This window comes from Tachypleus tridentatus, chromosome 11 (assembly GCF_004210375.1).
Source record: "Tachypleus tridentatus isolate NWPU-2018 chromosome 11, ASM421037v1, whole genome shotgun sequence".
NCBI lineage: Eukaryota > Metazoa > Arthropoda > Merostomata > Xiphosura > Limulidae > Tachypleus > Tachypleus tridentatus.
Window position 1 is genome coordinate 62,483,661 of NC_134835.1, and position 21,116 is coordinate 62,504,776.

General features: G+C 29.0%; 1 protein-coding gene across 3 annotated transcripts in view; it reads right to left on the bottom strand.

Moving 5' to 3' along the window:
* The window catches only part of LOC143232290 (transcription factor Dp-2-like), a 71,068-nt gene that overhangs the window by 16,338 nt on the left and 33,614 nt on the right, over positions 1–21,116 (bottom strand). For all 3 annotated transcript variants that reach the window (XM_076467516.1, XM_076467517.1, XM_076467518.1), the window contains 4 exons: positions 18,473–18,582; positions 14,587–14,732; positions 8,014–8,179; positions 6,001–6,144 (listed from right to left, as the gene is read on the bottom strand). In XM_076467516.1, the coding sequence (XP_076323631.1) occupies positions 6,001–6,144; positions 8,014–8,179; positions 14,587–14,732; positions 18,473–18,582 (566 nt within the window). The remainder of the gene's footprint in view (positions 1–6,000; positions 6,145–8,013; positions 8,180–14,586; positions 14,733–18,472; positions 18,583–21,116) is intronic.

The following is a 21,116-nucleotide window of genomic DNA, read 5'->3' on the forward strand; positions in this document are numbered from 1 at the left end:
AAGAAAGTATATGGAAATTTTAGTATGGTATTCTAAATATTTGTGAAGGCACACAATAGTTTACTTCATTAGCAATGACATACAAGATATAGTAAGATTAAGTTATATACTGTTATAGGTTATAGTTTTATTGTTTAATGTTTTTATTCAATAGAGTGATTTTTTTTTTCTCTGTCTTATAATTATTCTAATAATGCTTCCACTGCAAAATCACTAACATCTGCATCTCGGTAGATCTTCAAGAGCTGAGTCTGCTAATGCAGGAACAGTGATTAATTCTCTCTTCAGTTTATTAAATACTTATTTGTTCAGAGCAGTAGTCAACAAAACTTGTTTGGTTTTTAAGGCAATTTATGAGCTACAACAGAGAATGACAACTACAGCACAGTTCAAATCTTCTGATCTCGTGCAAGTTCTCTGGTGTTGGTCAATTTTGAACAGATTCAATCTAAAATGGGTCTATATATATATTCCTTTTCTGTGTTGAAATTCCTGTGTTGGAAGAACTCAAACTTCTTGGGATTCAACTTAAGTTCCTCTTTTCTCAACTGGTCCTAACCTTTCCTTAGCCCATATGGAGCATTATCAATACTCTTCCTGTGTATAAGAATGTCATCCAAGAGTGTGAGCATGACATTCCAGGGTAGATCAAAGAGAGCATACTACATTAGTCATAGAAATGTGGAAAGTGCTTTATGTAATCCAAATCATAACAACAAATTGCCACAATCCATTCCCAGCATTAAAGGCTTTCATCTTTCTACTTGTTTCTTTGATATTAGCTCTTCACATCCAGTGTCAAAAATTATTTTAATCTGGACAGAACATTAAAAGTAAAATCAATCTTCGACAGTGAGTTGACAACCTTCTTTGTAATTTCATTTAACTACTGGTAGTTTACTCAGAATCTAGTGAATCCATCAACCTTCCTTCAAAAGTACAATAGGTGATGCACAAGGACTACTATTTCCATTATTCCTTGTTCCTTCTCTATACATGGGTGATTAGTGTTTATTGCTAATCAATTAATTGATGGACTTACTAATTTCCAGAATACTCTTCTTTCATACATTTTGTTAAAAATCCTTGGTACAAATTTTTTATACTGAAAATTACATAAATAACAAACAGTTTACTATCACCAACAAGGCTAATAATATTTCTGTGTAAAATATGTCATGACTGCAATTAGGATTAATAAGTTAACCAGTTAACCAATTAACTTATTTACTCTGTTTAAACAGGAAAAACAAAATACTTAATACAAATTTGAGGCATCAAAATATTCATAATTGCCTACTGTACTCACTAAACAGTAAACTTAACTAAGTTTATATCCAGTTTTATGATTTGATTTAATTTGAACATAAAAAAATACCATGTTTACAAATATTATGATTACATAAAAATAAAGCAACTTATTCATGTGACTTGTTTCATACTGTGTATGTTTATATATATTCTTCTACATAGTTGAAATAAACAAATATTTAAAAAACTTCTTAACAACGTTGTATACTTGATCTTTTGTTAAACTTGTAACAGTTTTCTGTGTTACCCATTCAACCCATCTCTAAACTGTACAAGCTCATCAGAAGTTAACTGATGTCTTCTCTTGCAGAAAATGTTTCTGTAACTTTCAAACAAATATAATTTAACACACAAATACCAAGTTGTTTTTTTTATAATTGTTTTCAAAGCTAAGGTTCATTAGCAAGTAATAAATCATTTGATTTGGCCAACTAATAAGACAGCAACAAAGGCCTGTACAAAACCTAAGGGAAATGGTTAAAAATTAAGAAATGGATATGTTTTAAAGAAGCAGTAGGTTCTTTGCAAAAATATATATACTCTCTGGAATAGGCAACAAAATCCTAAAATAAATCATCAAATGGATCACTTTATTTGCAGATAAAAACTCTCTGCAGCTGTGAAAATACTTCTTTTCAATTTTTCCTTCATGAATTATGCTAAATAAATGTCAGAAATGAGAAAATATTGATTCTAAAATGTTCCAGATCTAAAATTCTTGAAACATAATTAAAATTCACATATAAAACTGACTTTAAAATTTGTTACAAAAATTTATGAAGCAAAAAATTTCAAAACTTTGCCTACAGGCTTCAACTACATTGATTCAGTGTTAAGTAACTTCTTTAATTGTAAACTCTGTACAAGAAAATGTATCATACAAATAACCAATGTAGCTATTTTTTTAATTTAGAGATTTGGGGTACATTGACTTAACATTAAATTCCTTTTTTAATTTAAACTTTGTATATGAAAATCTATTATACAAACAACCAATGAAACTGTTTTTTAACCTTTAGAAACAATGAAACGTTTATTCACTTACTGGTTACTTGTTGCAAGAATATTATACAAACTTTTTCAAAGAATTCAACACTGTTTCATACCTTCATAAGTTTGTTTATAACAATGTTGAAGCCTTAAGTAGTCTACCTACAACTACACAGTTATACCCAAATGTTTTGTAATTAAACAAGGGAAATAAATAATCAAGTCATTTTATTTATTAAGCATATGTGTACCTAATCCAAAGTAAGAAGACTCATAAATTTGGTTATTCTTTAAGTAACCTAAATTTAAAGTCAGAAAATATGAAAAAATTAAAATAACATCAATTTATTTTTTAAAATAAAACTATCTTAGAAAACCTGAACACCATTAAGTCATGAATAAAAATAAAACAAGAAAATCTATTCCATTAATATTAACATGTTAACAAGTAACAATATTTAACCTCTCAATTCTAGCAGCAGTAATACTTTATTTTTACAATGGTGGTATGATACCAGTTAACTTTTTGAAATATTGGCTTTTTGTATAATGCTGTAATTAAAGTTTCAGCAATTTTTACATTAAGAAAAGATACCTCCAATATAGTAGCATTTTTGTTTGATCAATGTTGACCATATAGTCCTAAAATAACCTAAATAAGTAAATTAAATAACATTAATATAACCTATAAATGATTAGATCAGTCAGATAACAATCTTTCTAGTAATGTAAATTATGTGAAAATAAAAAAAATTAAGAAACATTAATATTTTTAAATTAAAAGTAAGCAGTTAAAATGAGTTATAATAATATTTAAAACTATATATATATATATATATATATTATTTCTTTGAAAAATAGGATGCCTATTTTTAAAAGTCTATTTTAAAGCTTTTAGTTCTACAGTCATACCACTTGGGTTTTTGATTTTAAACAACAACAACATGAAAAAACATCTTTCTCAAAAGAATTCTAATTTCTAAACAATGAAAAAAACAGATTTTGTAAAAGTCTTTGTTATAAGAGCTGCAGATGTCCTAAATAAACCTAACTTTGATGAAACAAACATCTGAAACCTAAACAACACTGTTAGTCTGGAAAAAGACAAAAGTAAATATTTACTTCAACATAATTTTATTGACATTCTTGTTGATTTACTAGCTCATAAATAACAAGTTAATAACTGAGGCCTTGACTAGATTGCTGAATATTTCAGTTGTGTTGATTTCAGAAAATCTCAAAAGTTTTTATGGTAATTAACAGCCCAATTAGAGAAAAACATTGATATACAACATTTTTCTGATATGTTATAGTAGTGGAAGGATGTATGGCTACACTTTTTTTTTTATTAACTTCTGAAAAAATAAGCATGCCACCTGAATCTCTCTCTTCAATCCATACTTGTTTATATAATATTAAATAACAAAGTCACGTAATAATAACTTAGAAACATATCACTATGTAAAAAACTTTATAGTTAAACATTTAAGTATACAAAGAGTTAGTTATCAGTGAGTGCTGCCAGCCATTTGTCTTCTATTTAGTCAACAGTGAGCAGTTTAAAATTACTGAATAATGGCACACAGCCTTATAAGCTTTGCCACAAGACAGGATAAGCAAAGTTTGCTGGCAATGGGAATTGAACCCAAGAAATGTCAAAGCTAATCCCCAAGTTTACAACAAAAAAGTTTTGAATACTAGATGATTGTACAGTGTACACACAAAACTTACTTATGTGCACCATACAATTCAAGATTCCACAGCAAAATCACAAGCAACTTGTTTTAATGGCTTTCAAACTATGTAGGATTATAAACTGCAGCATTATATATAACAAAATTTCACACAGCTACCACAGTGAAGAGGTTAAGCACAGACACCTCATTTTGATCATCATTCTTGAGTGGAAATTTACCACTCAATACTCAAACCATGAAACAGTCTGCATTTTCAAGACTTGTCTAGTAATTTTCTAAATGCCAACTATAATTTCAGACACCAGTTATCTGAACTAGATCACACTTAAACTACTTATACATCAAACTGGGTTTTTTATATATATACTGTGGGTCCATAATAAATGAACCACATGTTAAAGCATAAATGCAATCAATATTGCAATTGATCTAACTATTTACTGTAAGGGTTGCTTGTATAGTTTACACAGAAAATGAATTATTTCACCTGGTTTGTTTGGTCAGTTCTTCATAATAAAGTGTTGTAATAGGTAAAAATATTATTCAATATGTGCAATATATAAACCAGAAGTAAATAATTTAAGGATAGCTTTTGACTCATGTACCCTTTATCATTTCCAGTTCATTTCCTTGTACATTTAAAGGGACAGCTGTGACCATCTTAAAGCAAAAAATACACTGAAAAACATCCTCAAGTCAAATCTTATATAGCTTATTAATAATGGAAATGATAGCACAATAAAATTGAACATTGATATTGCTCACACACTATAAATGTTATTAAACAGCTACATAAACCAACAAACATAATTTGCTAAATGTTTTAAATATACATCAGGAGCACCTACAACTCAGAAAACAGATCAAATATGTGGGCTTCACAATTCAGAATGTCATTAATTTCTTTGTCATTCACTTCAAAACAAATTTATAAGATTCATACTATTGCTCTCTCTCTTTCATTTTAGCACTTTGACTTTTTTCTTACTTAATATCTAAGGAGTGAAGAGGACTTTTAAAATTAGCTATAATACACCAAAATGTCTTCCTGGAAAGCTCACAAACTGAAATCACTACTAACTGCTAAGCCAAGAATTAAATGTTATTTTTCTGTTAAAATTAAACAATGATTTTTGTTGGAAGGTTAAAAGAAAGACTAACAACTCCACTATTATCTTTTTACACATAAAAATAAGCCAATAATAGTCAGAGAATTATTAAGCCTACTAGAAGGAAAGTCTGGTCATCTGTATTTCTAGAATAAATTAAAGTAAATAAAATCTGTTAAATATATATAATAGAAGTTGATGTTAAGCTATTAATCTCTTATATTTAATTTTACTTTTCTTATTATCTTACCAATTTCCAGTTTAATTTTGGTCTTGCTAACTTGTGAAGGATATGATGACTAGAAATTATTACTTAATCCCTTCTATATCTTTAAATTAGGTTGCCTTGATTTGTTTAATTTTGTTATGTTATAGTGTAAAGATACTAAACTTATTCTTCTTAATTTCTTTAACATAAAATTTCAGTGTTAAAACACTGTTAATTTTTGTGTTGGATTCTTTGATTACTTAGAATTACTTCTAGGTAACACACAGTAGTTGCTAAACAGAATGTTACTTCTAAGATATAAAACTAAGTAGGTTGTGAAACTACACTTTCTCTTGCAGATTGCAATACAAATGTTTTGTTGTAACATAAAACTTTACTACTATGCTATAACAAATTATTACACAACTTTTCTTAAGTTATAGCACAAATGAGCTGTTAAATATAATTTATTTCTATGTTAACTCTTACAGGTAAGTTCTTTAGTAGGTCGCATCTAAACTATAATACATACAGATAAGTTATAATGAAGTACTTTACTTCAAGCTTGTGATGCAAAAGAATTATCTATACAGTGGCTTGTAATATGAAACTATTTCCATATACAAGTCAATCAGAGCTAAATAAAACTATATAATAAACTTCCTTCAGTATTATAAGTAATTACCTCTAGGTTTTGGCATTCCTGAGCTGAGTTAGTGGGTAATCCTTGCCATTTAATCTCTTTCTTTTCTTTAGATATAATGTTCATGGCCATCAGAACATTTAAAGCATCATACACTCTTCTTCTAATGTTTTTCTGGTCATAAGACTGAAACCACAAAATGTTATATTAACTGGCTAGGTTTGAATATAACAAAAAATGCTAAAGTTATCAGATGTCTTTACTGAAGACAAAAATCAGTAACCACTAAACACAGATCCAGTTCCACAACAAAAAATTCACTTAATTTTTTACAGAAAAGATAAGTTATTAACCCAGGATAATTTTCAAAAGAAATTTCATTTTTGGCTATTGAATGTTCCTATATGGGACTATCTATTTCAAATTTCGCAACACAATGTGAACCTTTCTAAATTGTTTTTAATTAAAGGTATCAAATAATTCCTCACGAATGTTTTTCACCAGAAAATATTACTGGCAAATGTTTTATTTAGATAAGTTTTAACATTTAATTTTATATGGTAAACAATAAAAAATTACAACTAAAAAATGATCTAAGTTAACTAAATTTAACCAAAATTGATTTTCAAAGTTTCTTAACCCTTCTACATTGAAATGCATGTGATAAATTTTACAGTGCTTCAATATGGAAATGTTAAGTAGTAAAATATTAATAGATCCTTTAACATTAATATTAGCACAGTGTTCTATGACAGTATCAAAAACATTTACATCTCACTCTGAAGTCCATCTTTAACAAACTGAGCTAATCTGCAAGTTGACTACAGTTATTTAAAGGATAATTATATAAGATTTAGCACTACCTTCTTAAACCCATTAGTTTATTTATCCTGTTCCACTACTGTAAATGTAAGTGGTTTTATTCTACTATATATTATACACACTATAACTTATTTACAGCTGGAGAGCTGTGGATCTAATTAGAGAAATAGCACTGCCATTAATAAGAGCTTTTAATTCCTATAAAATGTGTATAAAGGAGACATGAGGCATGTTATACTGCAAAAAAGAATACACTTCAGATGAAGCACATCACAAGATGTAGATTACAGGCATATTAAAGTTACCAAATTGTTACTTTCACAAGTTTGATTCTTCAGGAAATGATAGATGTCTGCTAATTACCCTGTAATTTCTACCTATGATATTTACTGTAAAACATCTATACAAAGAATAAAATCACCATTAGATCAGACCCATACTACCTATATCTGTAGGCCAAATATACGATACTATCAGTTCCAGATTTTAAACTATATTTTTACATGTTGGATGTTATCAAATTTATATTGATAAAATATATCTAATTGTTAGCACAACATTTTAATTAGATACTACACATTAGAGCAATTTTATTTTATACATCTGAATTAGTTGTGTGGCTACTGGCTTGGCATTATAAATCATTTTAAGCAAGTGCTGTATGGGGCTGGAAAAACATTCACCACACAACTGAAATTTCTTACCACATGAAGTCATAGCTTAATCAGTATTTATTTATCTCACATTACAAGTCTAGTTGCAAAAATGAAACAAAAATAACAAAAACCTTTGGGGCAAGACCTTCCAAATCCCCCCTTTGGTTGCCTGGCAGTATTAATTACTTTCAGTATAAAGGTTGTCTTAGATAATTTCCACTTCAGTATCACTGTGTATACACAAACTGTCATTACTCCACTACTGCGAGTTGTTTTATTGTATTGCACTAAGATACACTTAAGATATTCCATTCCATTCAAATCCTTGTTTTATTAACAATAATTTACTGTTTGTCTTTTATATAAAACTTTAATCTAACTAAACATTGTGAACTATTTAATGCAAATAAGAAAATAAAGCTTTAGTTATCTATGGTTTAATTTGTTTGATGCATCACACATTTTTATAGAATAGAAGTTATACATCACCCTGTTTCAACCTGAAAAACTTATGCACTGAAAAAGAACACAATCACTGATTACTGATTGCAACCTACTTGTAACCATCACAACAAACCTGATCACTGTGTGAAATCTGTCTTTGAGGGTCTGTAAATTCTGATACTAATTCATCAGCTACTTCATTATATGAGGTAGTTCCTTTTTCTTTAACTTTTTCACACACTTTCATTGAAAAGTGACGTAATCCTTTACCACTTTTCTCCCCTTTCTTGTTTCTTTTGCTACAAATACAGAAATATTCAAAGTTTTTCAAGGTTCCAGTGAAAAGCCCTTACATAAACCATTCACACCGATAAAAATATCAGTCATACAGACAACTTTCAAAAATAAAGCCACATATAAAATGTTACATGCTTATATCAAAGTACTAAATCAGTTTCAACTGTAAGTCAGTAATATTCACTAATAGTTTGGTATATGTTATTTTATACTTCAACAAATTATCTTCTCTACATACATATTATATTGAATTATATTCCAGAATGCTTTTGGTTTACTTCTCTGGTTGTTTTACACTACTCTTTTAAATTGCAATGACATTTCATACAATTGATTCAAACACTTAATTAACAAAGAAGCCACATGTAAGTTTCTTAATATTTGGGTTTACCAGCATCATATTCACTGTATTGCTAGCCCAAACACAGTTAAGTCTTCAGTACTGTCACTCATCTTATAAGGCAGTACAGAAACATAAAAATCACTAAGACAAGACCCACTGTCATGACAAACCTAGAGTAGGGCATTTAATGAATGCCTACAAGCATCAATTAGTGTCATACAAGATAAATGATTAATCAAAATTACAATTAAATTGATGACTGCTAAAAAATAGTGAATTAATTAAAATTAGTGTTTGGGATTGTTATATATTATTCCAAGAATCAATCAATTGAAATTAAGATTAATTTGATCATCATCAAAATAATCAACTAATAATAATTAGGGTTTGTTTGTGTATTGTTAAGCATGAAGCTACATAACCAAGAGGTAGCGTACTTCACGATTCGAGAATCTGGGGTTTAATTTCTACTACCACGAAACTTGCTTACTCTGTTACTGTTAAGCAACTAAGGTTATCTACCATTTCCACTAATTTTGAACTGGTGACAAGAGAGAATGCAATTCGTTGATAGAATACATTACCAATTCCTTGGTCACTTAAGTATAAAATTTACTGTTGTTTTTCATAACATTATGTTTATAACTTTTAAGTACAACTTTAACTGTATTTTTAATTGTGTAAGCAAGAAAAACATCAAGGGATCTCAACCCATTCTATTTTAATAAATTAATAACTGCATGTTTAATGTTGTACAAATAGGTGCAGATCTAGGAGGTTTAATTCCCTCTATTATTTTCTCAAAAATTAATTAAAAACAGCCAGGTATCCTTACACAACCATGTAGTATTAAAAGGAAATATTACATGTGCATGTTTTTATACAACTGGGCTATTAGTTGATATAAAACTTTTTTCTTTCTTAAATTAGCACAGCTGGAGTCTCCATCAATTCATTTAAAGTTTCAGTCAATAACTGATTGCTTTTAAGCTAATACAACAATATGAATGTCAGTTGAATATTTCCATGATTAACTTTGGCCCTCTGACCTTTTCAAGACACTCTAGCATTATTTCTAGAACTTAAGAGATTTGTTTTTATCAAATTACTGATGTTTTGGACACCTGCAATTTTTATAACACAGACTTGTAACAGAAACAATTTTTCATTTTCTAGAAGCTATAATTCTCATCAAAAAGATGATTTTTATATTGCTGATGTCTAAACTGTAACTGGTATAACTGCACATGTAGTGACATTTTAAAAAATTTTGAAAGCAGGCAACCTGTTTACTAATGCTGTAATTTTTCTTTAGATTATTATCAATAATTATAACTAAATAATTTTAATTGAAAAGTTTGAAATGTTTTAGATTTTGTTTTCATATCAATCATATTACTAGAAATAAAGATAATTTTTTAACTCAATGCACAACAACCAAACCAAGCTAATAATTTACAGAATATATTAATATTGTTTTAGCTTTGTTTGACTTATCTAGGCTATTTTATAGCTGTATGGTTGATACTTCTTAATACAAAGTACTACATTATAATGGAAGTTGCTTTTTCCATGTAAAAAAAATACTGAAAATGTGAATACAGTGCAAGATTTCAATCATTATAAATTTAACTAGTATAATACCATAAATAAAAGCCAGAGACACAGTTTTTTGATTTTCTAACTTCATATAACAACATTTTAGCTACTTGTGTAGTCAACATCAAGTAAACTGTTGTCTACTATATAAAAGATAAGTAGACCTCTACCCTCCAGCCCTAAGAAATTTTAAATAATGGCTCATCATGAAATACAAAATTCATAAACTTAAGTTCAGCTACATTATCTGTAATGACAATAAGACGACAACCTGGACCGATAACAGTAATACACAAACACACATAAATACACTGGCATGTGTCTTCATGGTCAGCATTACAAAAAGCTTGCAAAAAAAAAATATTTTTAAGGTAGAGAGGTCATTGTATAATACTACATAAAAATATGAACATTAATTAAACTTTGCCATGCTAAAGTTTAGCACATTGTCTATTTCCAGACACTAACAATGTGTCTGTCTAGTAATCTTTAGGTACTTTACTCAATTGTTATTAGTACTTAGGATGCCTGCAGCTCCACACAACATACTTTTTACAGAATTGATTCATTTTTTTAAAATTAAAATACTCAGATGTATTTCATATTATTGATGTCCAAAATAAGTGAAAATGCAAGGACTATGATGGTAGAAATGACTTAAAAAAAGAAACAAAGTAAAACAGGTACACTTTTATCAATATTATAATTTGTTTTTTCTAAATATGATGGCAAATAATTATAACCATTTGATTCTAGTTTAAAAATTTGAAACACGCATTTAATTGTTTTTATTTTCATATCAATCACATTAATAGTCTTGAAATAAAAGACAAAGTTTGAAATTGCTGAATTATAACCCACTAAAGATACTCATTACGACTATTGTAGGCTTTCTGATTATCTTATTATTAAAGTTACTTGTTGTGTAAAGTCATAATTATATTGAACAATGGAAGTAGCATAAATTTATCAGTAGTGCTAGTTGAGGTGTAGATGGATGTCCTCCCCTCTACATCATCCTTGATCTGCCTATTTATAGCAACAATCTCAAATTATGGACCTCTTACAACTTTTAACATAATCTAAAGCATGAATCATACATTTTAAAAGCATTTAATGTGAGTACTCCATCTAGCAAATTGTCTTTTTTTTTCAGTGAACATTAATAGTTTGTCAGATGTCATGTACTCATATTTGCATGTATTTTGAAAAATAGTTATATTTGCAACAGTGAAAGTAATATTCAATTAATAGATATTATTTAGGTCTACAGCAGAAAATAGTGTTTTTTTTATTACCTTACAATCTCCACCACCAAAGGTGACAGAGGTTATGTTTTCACCACTGTGTGTGTGTTAGTTTCAGCAAGAATTCTCCAAAATAGCTGAATGGATTTGGATGAACATTGGTATACAATTGAATTATGACCCAACTTAGAAGTAATTAGTTTTCAGAAAGTTAAAAATTAAAGGTCAAAGTCACAGAATAAAAACAAAAACCTATCCATTAACATGGGGACCAACTTTCCATATTACATTTGCTAAATCAAAAAATTATTGGATTTTGATGAAATTTTGTGGAAATATGTTGAATAATATCCCTTACTGTCCTGCCCAAAATGGCCCATGTCCATTGATTAATGTTAGACATTTTTTATATTTTTAGGGACAAATATGATCAATAATGCAAGGTGGAGATATACACTCTACAGAGCATGATAAAATTTATTAACTTTACATAGGATGTATTGCCTGAAAATGTCATGTGGTAACATGTCATTTTTGTCAACAAAAATTTAGTAGTTTTCATCCAGTTGTCCTGGGAAATGTATAGGGAGAAACTCAGGGAATGCTACTGTGTATACCATACATTTTCACATACAACAGGTAAATAATAATAAAAATAATGTATTCCTACATTATAGGGTTAAAGACAGGATTTCCTCTAGTTTTTCATATACATTTGCCACAAACTGCAAGGTAACATTAATTCTAATTCTGTTTAAAAAATCTTAACTATTTTACATTTGATAATTTGTCATTTTCTGATGTTTATCTATTGTAATTAATAAAGTTCATATTTTTGTTTTTGCACAGTATTGCCAATAAAGAAAAACCCCAACTTGTCAATTTTTAAAACATTTAGGCCCATTCCAAAGAATAACTATTTTTGCTAAAAAACTATTAATCATTAATAATATAATACTTTTTTTTTCAAGCATTTCCTTCAGTTCTGTACAGGTCTTGATTGGAACTTTGTTATAGTATCACATCTAGTGGTATGACTATTTATAAACAAAACACAGTCTTTGAGATAGTTATAAACAAAACTTAAGTATTTTTGGTTAAAGCAAGAATTAGATCAACATGTAATAGTAAAATTATAGGTTTAAGGGCATTTTTTGTTTTATAGTTTCTGTAATTTGTTTAAAATACTGGTTTCCGTTTTTTTAAAGATATTCTATATTTTATATTGAGTTGCATTTATTGTTTTAGAAACATTCACAAAATAAAACTTTCATCAAATCAGACAATAAAGGTTTAGCAAGTATGGAATGTGATTTACAAAATATTCTTTATCAAATATTATTTTTGTCTTTATTCAAACAAGATATATAAATAATGCTTAATGGATACTTACTCACTTCTAACTGCAATCATATTTAAAATGAAAAACATTATTTTCTTTCTGATAGTGAACCTTGATTTCATTATTTTAAGAAGTACTTAATAGCAGGGATCAACAAGGATTCCAAATAATTCACATACTGAAAAACTGACCATTCACAGTATTGGTTACAATATATGATGCATACATGTACTAATAATACATTAAAAAGGTCATTAACATTTCCAGTAAATAAGTTCAAAAAATCTAAACCAGCAACTTTTTCATCTACTATCTACCTACCTGATCATCTCAGCAGGCCTAACACCTAGACAGTTTGGACTATCACTATAAGATTTCTCCAGCTTACTTGACAGCTCTGTGAGTATCCACTTTTGATATTCCGATAAAAATCCATATATGTGTATATAATATACAGATATAATATAAATAGTAAACATATCGTTCACATACTTAAGCATCTTTTCAACCCAACGAATGCTGCTACACATCAATGAAGACATGTTACATCTTCTAGAGGTAAAGTATATATTTTATAGAGGTATAATATAAAAAGTAAACAAACACAACAATTAAAAAATTATGAATTTTAAAATGAAGTAGAAATCTTGCTATAAAAATTAATGAACAAAAATTTAAAACCACAATCACAAATTTAATCCCTATTGTGGCAGCTTTATACTTATCTGTAAGTCAAAGCAAGGATTGTGATTTTAATATCTTGTTTCATTACTTTTGATAGTAGGACCCCTGCTTCATATTAAGATTTATAATTTGTTGATACTCTTGTTTACCTATTTATATGATTTACAGATGAACACTATTGAGACACTATGTATTTGAAAAACACATACAATAGTGACCACCTGGTGGTATCTAGCTAACAGTAGTACAGTGCAGCGCCATTAAGCCGCGAACCAGTAAGCCGTGAAATCGCTTAAGCCGCTGTAGCAAGTCTTGTGAGCGATGTGAGCGAGGATTATCGCGTTCACAGCTAATTTAAGAACATGTAAAAACAAGGCTTACGAATTTAATCCTGGCTTCATAACTTCAAGGGGATATTTAAAAAGGATTTGCTTTAATTTGGGAAATAAATAAAATATATTACAATAGAAATCGACCGTTAATCTACCTTATTCGCTCTCTATGTCAGCTTTATGATGGCCGCCATTGTTACCGAATCACACCTCTCTACACATTAAAGTTAATCCGCGGTAAATCCGTGAAAAAAGTGATCAATAATTAAAGTATTATTTTTAATTCGATAATCCGATATAATGATCACGCAATGGACTGGATGAAGCTCCTCGGCGGAGTTGTTGGCGACTTCGGCTTTTCAGTCACAAAGGTTTAAGCCGCGGACCATTTAAGACGCAGTTAAGCAGGTTGACCCCCCAATACCGCGGCTAAACAGTGCTCCACTGTAATCTCTTTGCCATGTAGAAAATGTCCATAAGATTCATAGCTAAAGATATTTTACACAAAAAACGTACACTTCCTAACTTTCAGAAGAGGTCTATCAGTCTATCATATGAAATAAATCGTAGTTTGAATAGTACTTATAATACTACAAAATGCTGTAAATGAAAATACAATAATGAATGTCATGTTAGAATAATGAAATGGTTGAAAAAGTTATGATGGTACACACCTTTATTTTTTTCTTGTATGGGCTGCATGGGCTGATTAATAAATATGTAATCAATTAATGAGCTTTTGAGTTTGATAATTAAGTACCTCTGACACAAACAAGATAGTTTGTTGATAGTTTTTTGTTCAGTATAAAGACTTAAGTGTTGTAAAATACATTTCATATAGCATTAACAAAAGGTGCCTTACCTCTCTGAGTAGTCTGAAAGGGTCAGTTCATGTGGCCTTTTTCCTGACCTGTTACCACTATGGTCAATCATAGGAGACAATGTGTGTTGAGTTCTTGGACTGGTATTGATGAGATGTATATTAGTGCGTTGCGGTGTGCTCAATATCTGTATGTAACAACAGAAACAAACTTACATATAACCTGATAAATTTATTGCTATTAGTACTGAAAATGGATCCCACCACTGTACACCTCTGCATGGAAAATGTTCTATTGGTGTTAAAAAAAACTCAGGTCTAAAAATAAAAAGGTTGGTTGGTTGGTTTGGGATTTTATGGCACAAAGCAACTAGGCTTTCTGTGCCAAACATCTAGTAAAAAGTTAAAATTAAAGTAAAAGTATTAAAATTCATAAAAAGGAATCAAGGTAAAACAAAACAAAGTTTAACTTCTGAATTAAAAACAAAATTGTGTTAAATCCAATTTTTATAACTAGTTTACAGCTGCAAGAGAGAAACTACAGTAATAAAAGTTGTAAAGGACTTTCTGTAGTATAATTTTAATTCCCATAACTCACCAGGATGACTAACGGGTAAGTTCAAAAAATCAGCGTTAGTCACCTAAAGTTGGCCTTTCCAGTCCTGGTTTCAAGTAAATAAAATGAAAAGCACTAAATGGTCACAATTTTCATACAGAACAAGTCACAATTAATATTTCACAGTACCATCTTTCAGAGCATACCTGAACAATCCAACCATTCATTTAATGATCTACATATTCTGGAAAACCACACAAATATCAGAAGTTTTCATGGTTTGCACATACAATAATGCTCCCATCCTCAAATTTCATTTTTTAAGTGTATTTACTTGTGTTTCATTACATCTTATTTTTTCTGTTTAATTGTTTTTGTATACTAAAGAAATATGTTAAATTTTCAGACTTTTACCAGAAGTTCCTTGTTCCAAACCTTTCACAACAGTGAAACATATAAAAACACACTTGTGTTCAAGAATGATGACAGTAATATTAATCAACTTCACATAGGTTTCCTTTGGAAAAAAGAGCTTTCCATACAAATCAAATATTATAAAGTTGTGCTACACATGTTTGAAACATCAAAAGCTAATATTTTAAGTTAATAACTTACAATATCTAACATTTTCAGTTAAAATACTGTAAGAAGTCAATCACATAATACAACTGTTTTTTTAATACCTGTTCCCTTGATTATTTACATGTGTACAACATAGTCACAATTGCTATAAAAAAATGTTAGCTATACTTCAAATGTACCATGCTACTAAGATGCTAAATTTTATTGTAAATGTTTACACAATAGATTTATTAAAACTTCAGAACTTGCACACCCCAGTTTGATGCAAAAGGTTAACATTCCATGCTAAAATGGACCATACCTTTCAGAGGATTTGCTTTAAAAAATGTAGTACTTGTTTTTTTTCTTCTTGTTTCAAATTTCATTAAAAAAATAAACTTGTCAGACCAGATTGAAAGAAGTCATATGAACACCAAAACATCACATATATGCCTTTATAAGTTTCAATATCATTTTATTCTAGCAACGTGTGTAAAAAATTTAATAACACATTTAAAGTCACACAACCAGCAGATTCAAGCAAAATTAAGTGCAATCTTATAATAGGTAGTAATACTTGATGGAACTATATACATTTTATATATATGACAGCAATTGGCAACAAAAATTTCTATTTTCTATGCTACTAGGAAAAATGAAACGGTTTCTGAATAGTTTGATAATGCTGATTCTAAACATGTTGAAAATTACTTATTTTAGTTTTCTAGTTATGACAGATTTACTCAAAATATTCTTATATATTGTGAAAATAACTTTGTTGAAACTGCAATTAAGAATGTAACATGCTTTGATAAGTTTATTTCATGTTCACATCATGAACTACTGGTATCAATTATTTATGTTCCTATTGGATATAAGTACAATTTTAAGAGTAATTTTAGATAAACTGATAAAAGTCTCCATTCTTGAGGATGATGTTCAGTACCTAATTCTTCCATTAGTGTATTGACATTTATACAGAAACACGAAGTATTTTATATTCTGTTGTAAGAACTAAGACTTCAGTAAATTACAAGTCTTGTTTCTAGAGTCAATAACTTCCATTGCTGTAAGTGAGAACCAGAAGTTCCCTATGTTACTTTGATAGAGACAAGTCATAAATCAGATCATTTAGCTTGTGCACAATTAGATTAAACAGTTTACGTTGAGATGTCAAAGTAACAAAATTACTACATGAAAAGGATAAAGATGATTTATTATCTTATTCACAGGATAACTCTTCTGTTATCCAAGGTGGATGTGACACTGAAACCATCCCCATGAGGTACTGGATTCATTAGAGTGGATATTTGATGTTTTGTTTAGTTCTACCTGAATATCCAAAAACAGTTAGTCATGCAAAAATTAAAGTCAATTTGATGATCTCTGAGCTCATGCCACATCACAGGAAGTGCAACTTGTTTTCTTCTTATTCAGCCATGGCATCAAGCCAGATGTGCAAACTGTACAACACACATGTGAAGTCCAAGGTTTTTGTTGGTCATCAATTTCACACCCAAAATAATAGTCTACCTTTACTAGACTATTCCTGCATGAAAGTGTAACATATTTTCCACAAATGTAGCAAAAAGTGTATGGATAATTTTTGTCACTTTTGGACTTGACTTTAACTGGAGGCAGCCATCACTTCAAATTATTTTCTATAAAATATAAAGAATTATGCTCACAGAACTAGAGTTTGAAACATTTTAAAAAACACAGTTTTGCAAAATTTGATTATATCATGGATGAGATGCAAGGAAAGATACCTTAACTACATGCAAAGCTAGGAGAACTGACCAACTGAATGAGTGAGACAGGTGGCCAATTCCATTCTCCTTTATGCTCAAGTTTAGAGACTTCTCAAATGAGGGTTTCCCACAGGTGAGTGTGGGAATGAAACAAAGTGGTGAAATTCCCTACAATTATATTGAGAACAAATAGTATATATGAACAATATATTTAGAATTTTACATCATCACAATACAGCCAACATTTGAAGTTATCAAAAATGTATCTTTTAACCTCTCAAACTGTCTGTGTATACTTAATTTTGCAGCATAAATTTATTGGACTGAGTTAATATGATATGATATGATATTGCACACAGTGATGATGAAATATTGAGATATTACAATAATTCAGAATCTAGAGTCAGTGGATAAATTCTGACAAAATTTTTAAAATCAATACCATCAAATATTCCAAATAATGTCGGTTTTCTCCAGTAGCAAAATTTTCCTCCATTATAGTTCACTTGTAGTTTTTGTTTGTTTTTTATATACATACCTTTATAGTTTTTAATAAAAAAAAATCTGACATTGTCCACTGCTAAAATGATCATTCACTCTTTCTTCTTTCACCTTAAGTTATATTATGAAAATTCATTAATAGCTGTATCATTCAGTTAATAACTTTACACATTACAATGTATACGATTTACAAAAATTTTGTTTTACACTTACGAAAAATAAACTAGGCCACATTTTCCATTGTAAAATGCATAATTTGTATAAAGTATTACATGGATGAGGTTTGAAATAGATTAACTTTTTTAAAAGAATTTTTTTTTCAGTTAACAATATGCACATACAGAATTTATATATATAAATCAATAATGTTTTAAATGAGCTAAAATATTAAAAAAATTAAGTTTGTTTCATCATGTCAATAGTTCTTTACAATAAAATAAGGCAAATGCAACAATATATAACTGATTTCTGAATACACTGTTTTAATTACACTAAAATCTGACAAGATTCAAATAACAACTGAACAGTTTTAATTACTCTACGTACAACTTGTACTAACCATTGGTGATACAGTTTTTGGCAGTATTGTTGGATCACTTTTAAATGACAACGTTTTGTTTGGAGTACTGGCACTTGCTATTGGTACAGTAATCAACTGGGTTGGAACAGCTGAAAAAATGTATACAATATATAATTAATTATTTGTTGTATTAAAAGTACACTGTCACATGGCTCTCTTACGAGGAAAATAATTTCATCTACACATCTTCATATGAAAATATAATTCAGATGTTCCTAGTCCAAAATCACCTGAAATAGTTCTAATCTAAGTAATATTGACAGACCAAGGTCTTTCAACTAATTATCTTGTAGCTGAACTAATATTACTCTAATGGCATAAATACTGAAATATTGCACTGTGTAAGTACAACTGCTCCAACCAAATGTAATTCAACAGAGCACATCTGACAGAGGTAGAAAAATGACATTGTTCAAGTTCTTAAAGATATATTCCAAAAAATATCAAACATTAATACTTTTAAAAAGAGCATTGCTACAGTTTTGACTTAATTTTCAGTTAACAAGATGTTTTATATGCATTATGTAGATCTTTTACATATATGCCTCACAATATGTATCAAATATATGATTCCATTATTGAATCCTTTTGAATGAAAATGTTAATATAACTACATTCACGCATGTTTTGTGAGCAATTAACTTCTCTTTAACCATCACATTTTCCATTTTGATGTATATATGTATTAACCTTTTCATGATGGATCACAGGTCAAAGGCCATGTCACTGTGTTTGTTGACTTGTATTCAAAATTTTATTGAACTATTATTCTATGCATTTATGTCAATAACTTTGGAATCAAATTACAGATTATAATTCAAGCTTTACTATTACATACAAGTTAATTTCTTAATTTAAAATAAATATTATAAGAACACATTTAAATATAGATCTTAGTGAGTTGTGGAATGTTAAATGCAGCACTGTATAAAGTTAGATGTTTGTGATGTCAAAGTACTAAGCCTATAGTTTTGTACAAATTAGGAACTCAAATTATTAATATTATCAACCTAGAATATAAAATAAGAACCTGATATCTTTTTAATTTGCTGAGATATGGCTTACATACTGAATCAAACACAGTGGCCCCATTCAACTCTTTACTTTTTGAAAACTTTTTTTATACACTTACTTCAATATAGAACATGTGAATAACCAATCAACAGCTTAGAATGTCCTCCAAGCAGTTTTCTCAGCCATTTTAATTTGTGAAAAGGCTACAATGCTCTTTCAATCCAAGATTTCACGGAGGTAGGTTATGTCTTTAGTCTACTCAAAGTTCCCCTTTTTTTTTTAATCTAAGTACATCTTAGTTACTACACTTAATAAGTTGTAGTGGAATTCTATAGTATCAATGTAGTTATTTAAGATTTTTGGTTATTGAAATGTATATATAAAACCTAAAAAAATTGTTTGATATCCTCCATGTGTGAAATTTTAAAAAGCTTAGCAAACTATGTCCAGCAGCAACCAAGTACAAAGATCATAACAAGAAGAGATAATTGTTTGCTTTACTTCTTGATTTATTGTCCTACATTTTGAGAAAAACAAGTTTAATAATTTATTTCTATATAGTAATAATCTATACACATATATATAATGTATAATAATTAAAATCTGAAGGTACATGACAAAATACTAGTCCACTAAAGTACAACCAAAACAGGGAAGACTAACAGTCAGGTTTATAACACTGAATATGTAACAAGTGCACATGCAATGAACTAATGCAAGTTATGTAATATTAGCTAAGCATGACCAGAAGGTCAATATGATAAAAAATAATAAATATAAATGTAAATATATAGCATTATGAGACTTAAGCTACTTAGACTAAACATTTGTATTTTTGTATTATAACATGTAGTCATTTTTAGCACGAAAAATGTATAACTTATATTTCTTTCCTAATTTTTTATGATGGTTGCAAGGTTGGCCAAGTGACAGACATGTAGTTACAGTATAGAGAATAACAACATGTAGTCTTAATGAAAACGAATGTTTGAAATGTACTTAGGAGGTTCTACATATTATGCAAAAAATATTTCAGATTTTCAGGATGAAGAATAGTTTTTCAATCATAACATGAAATCACTTTGCACTCAGACTAGGACTGAAACAGACTACATATTCACAAACAAATCTTTAGTAAAAATATTTCATTAAAAATCTAATTTTTTGCATACAAATTACTTGTAATCTTTATTAAATGTCTACCAAATTTTGCTGTATTAAAAGCGATAGTGCAAACTCTTAACATGTGCAAAAATGTAGACAAACATGTACATTATACCTAGCCTTTAGCAAAAGGGTTTGTGTATTCATTGTCTTTGAAACTAAAATAATCCTCAAGGTCTGTAAGGTCAATTTTATTTTATTCTTCCCTGAAAAAAAAGAACATGATGCACCAAACTTGGGTGTTCTTACTTTCCCAAATTTGTGAATGGCCCAAAAGGCACTATGTACATGTACAGTAAGTTGCATCACTATGATTTTATGGCATTTCTAGTACTTTACAATCCTAGCTTTTTATAAAGAGTAAACTGACAGAAATTTATCTTTTCATACAAGCTGCTTAAAGCTTGATACATTCATTTGAACTGCTAATGAGAAATGCCAACAG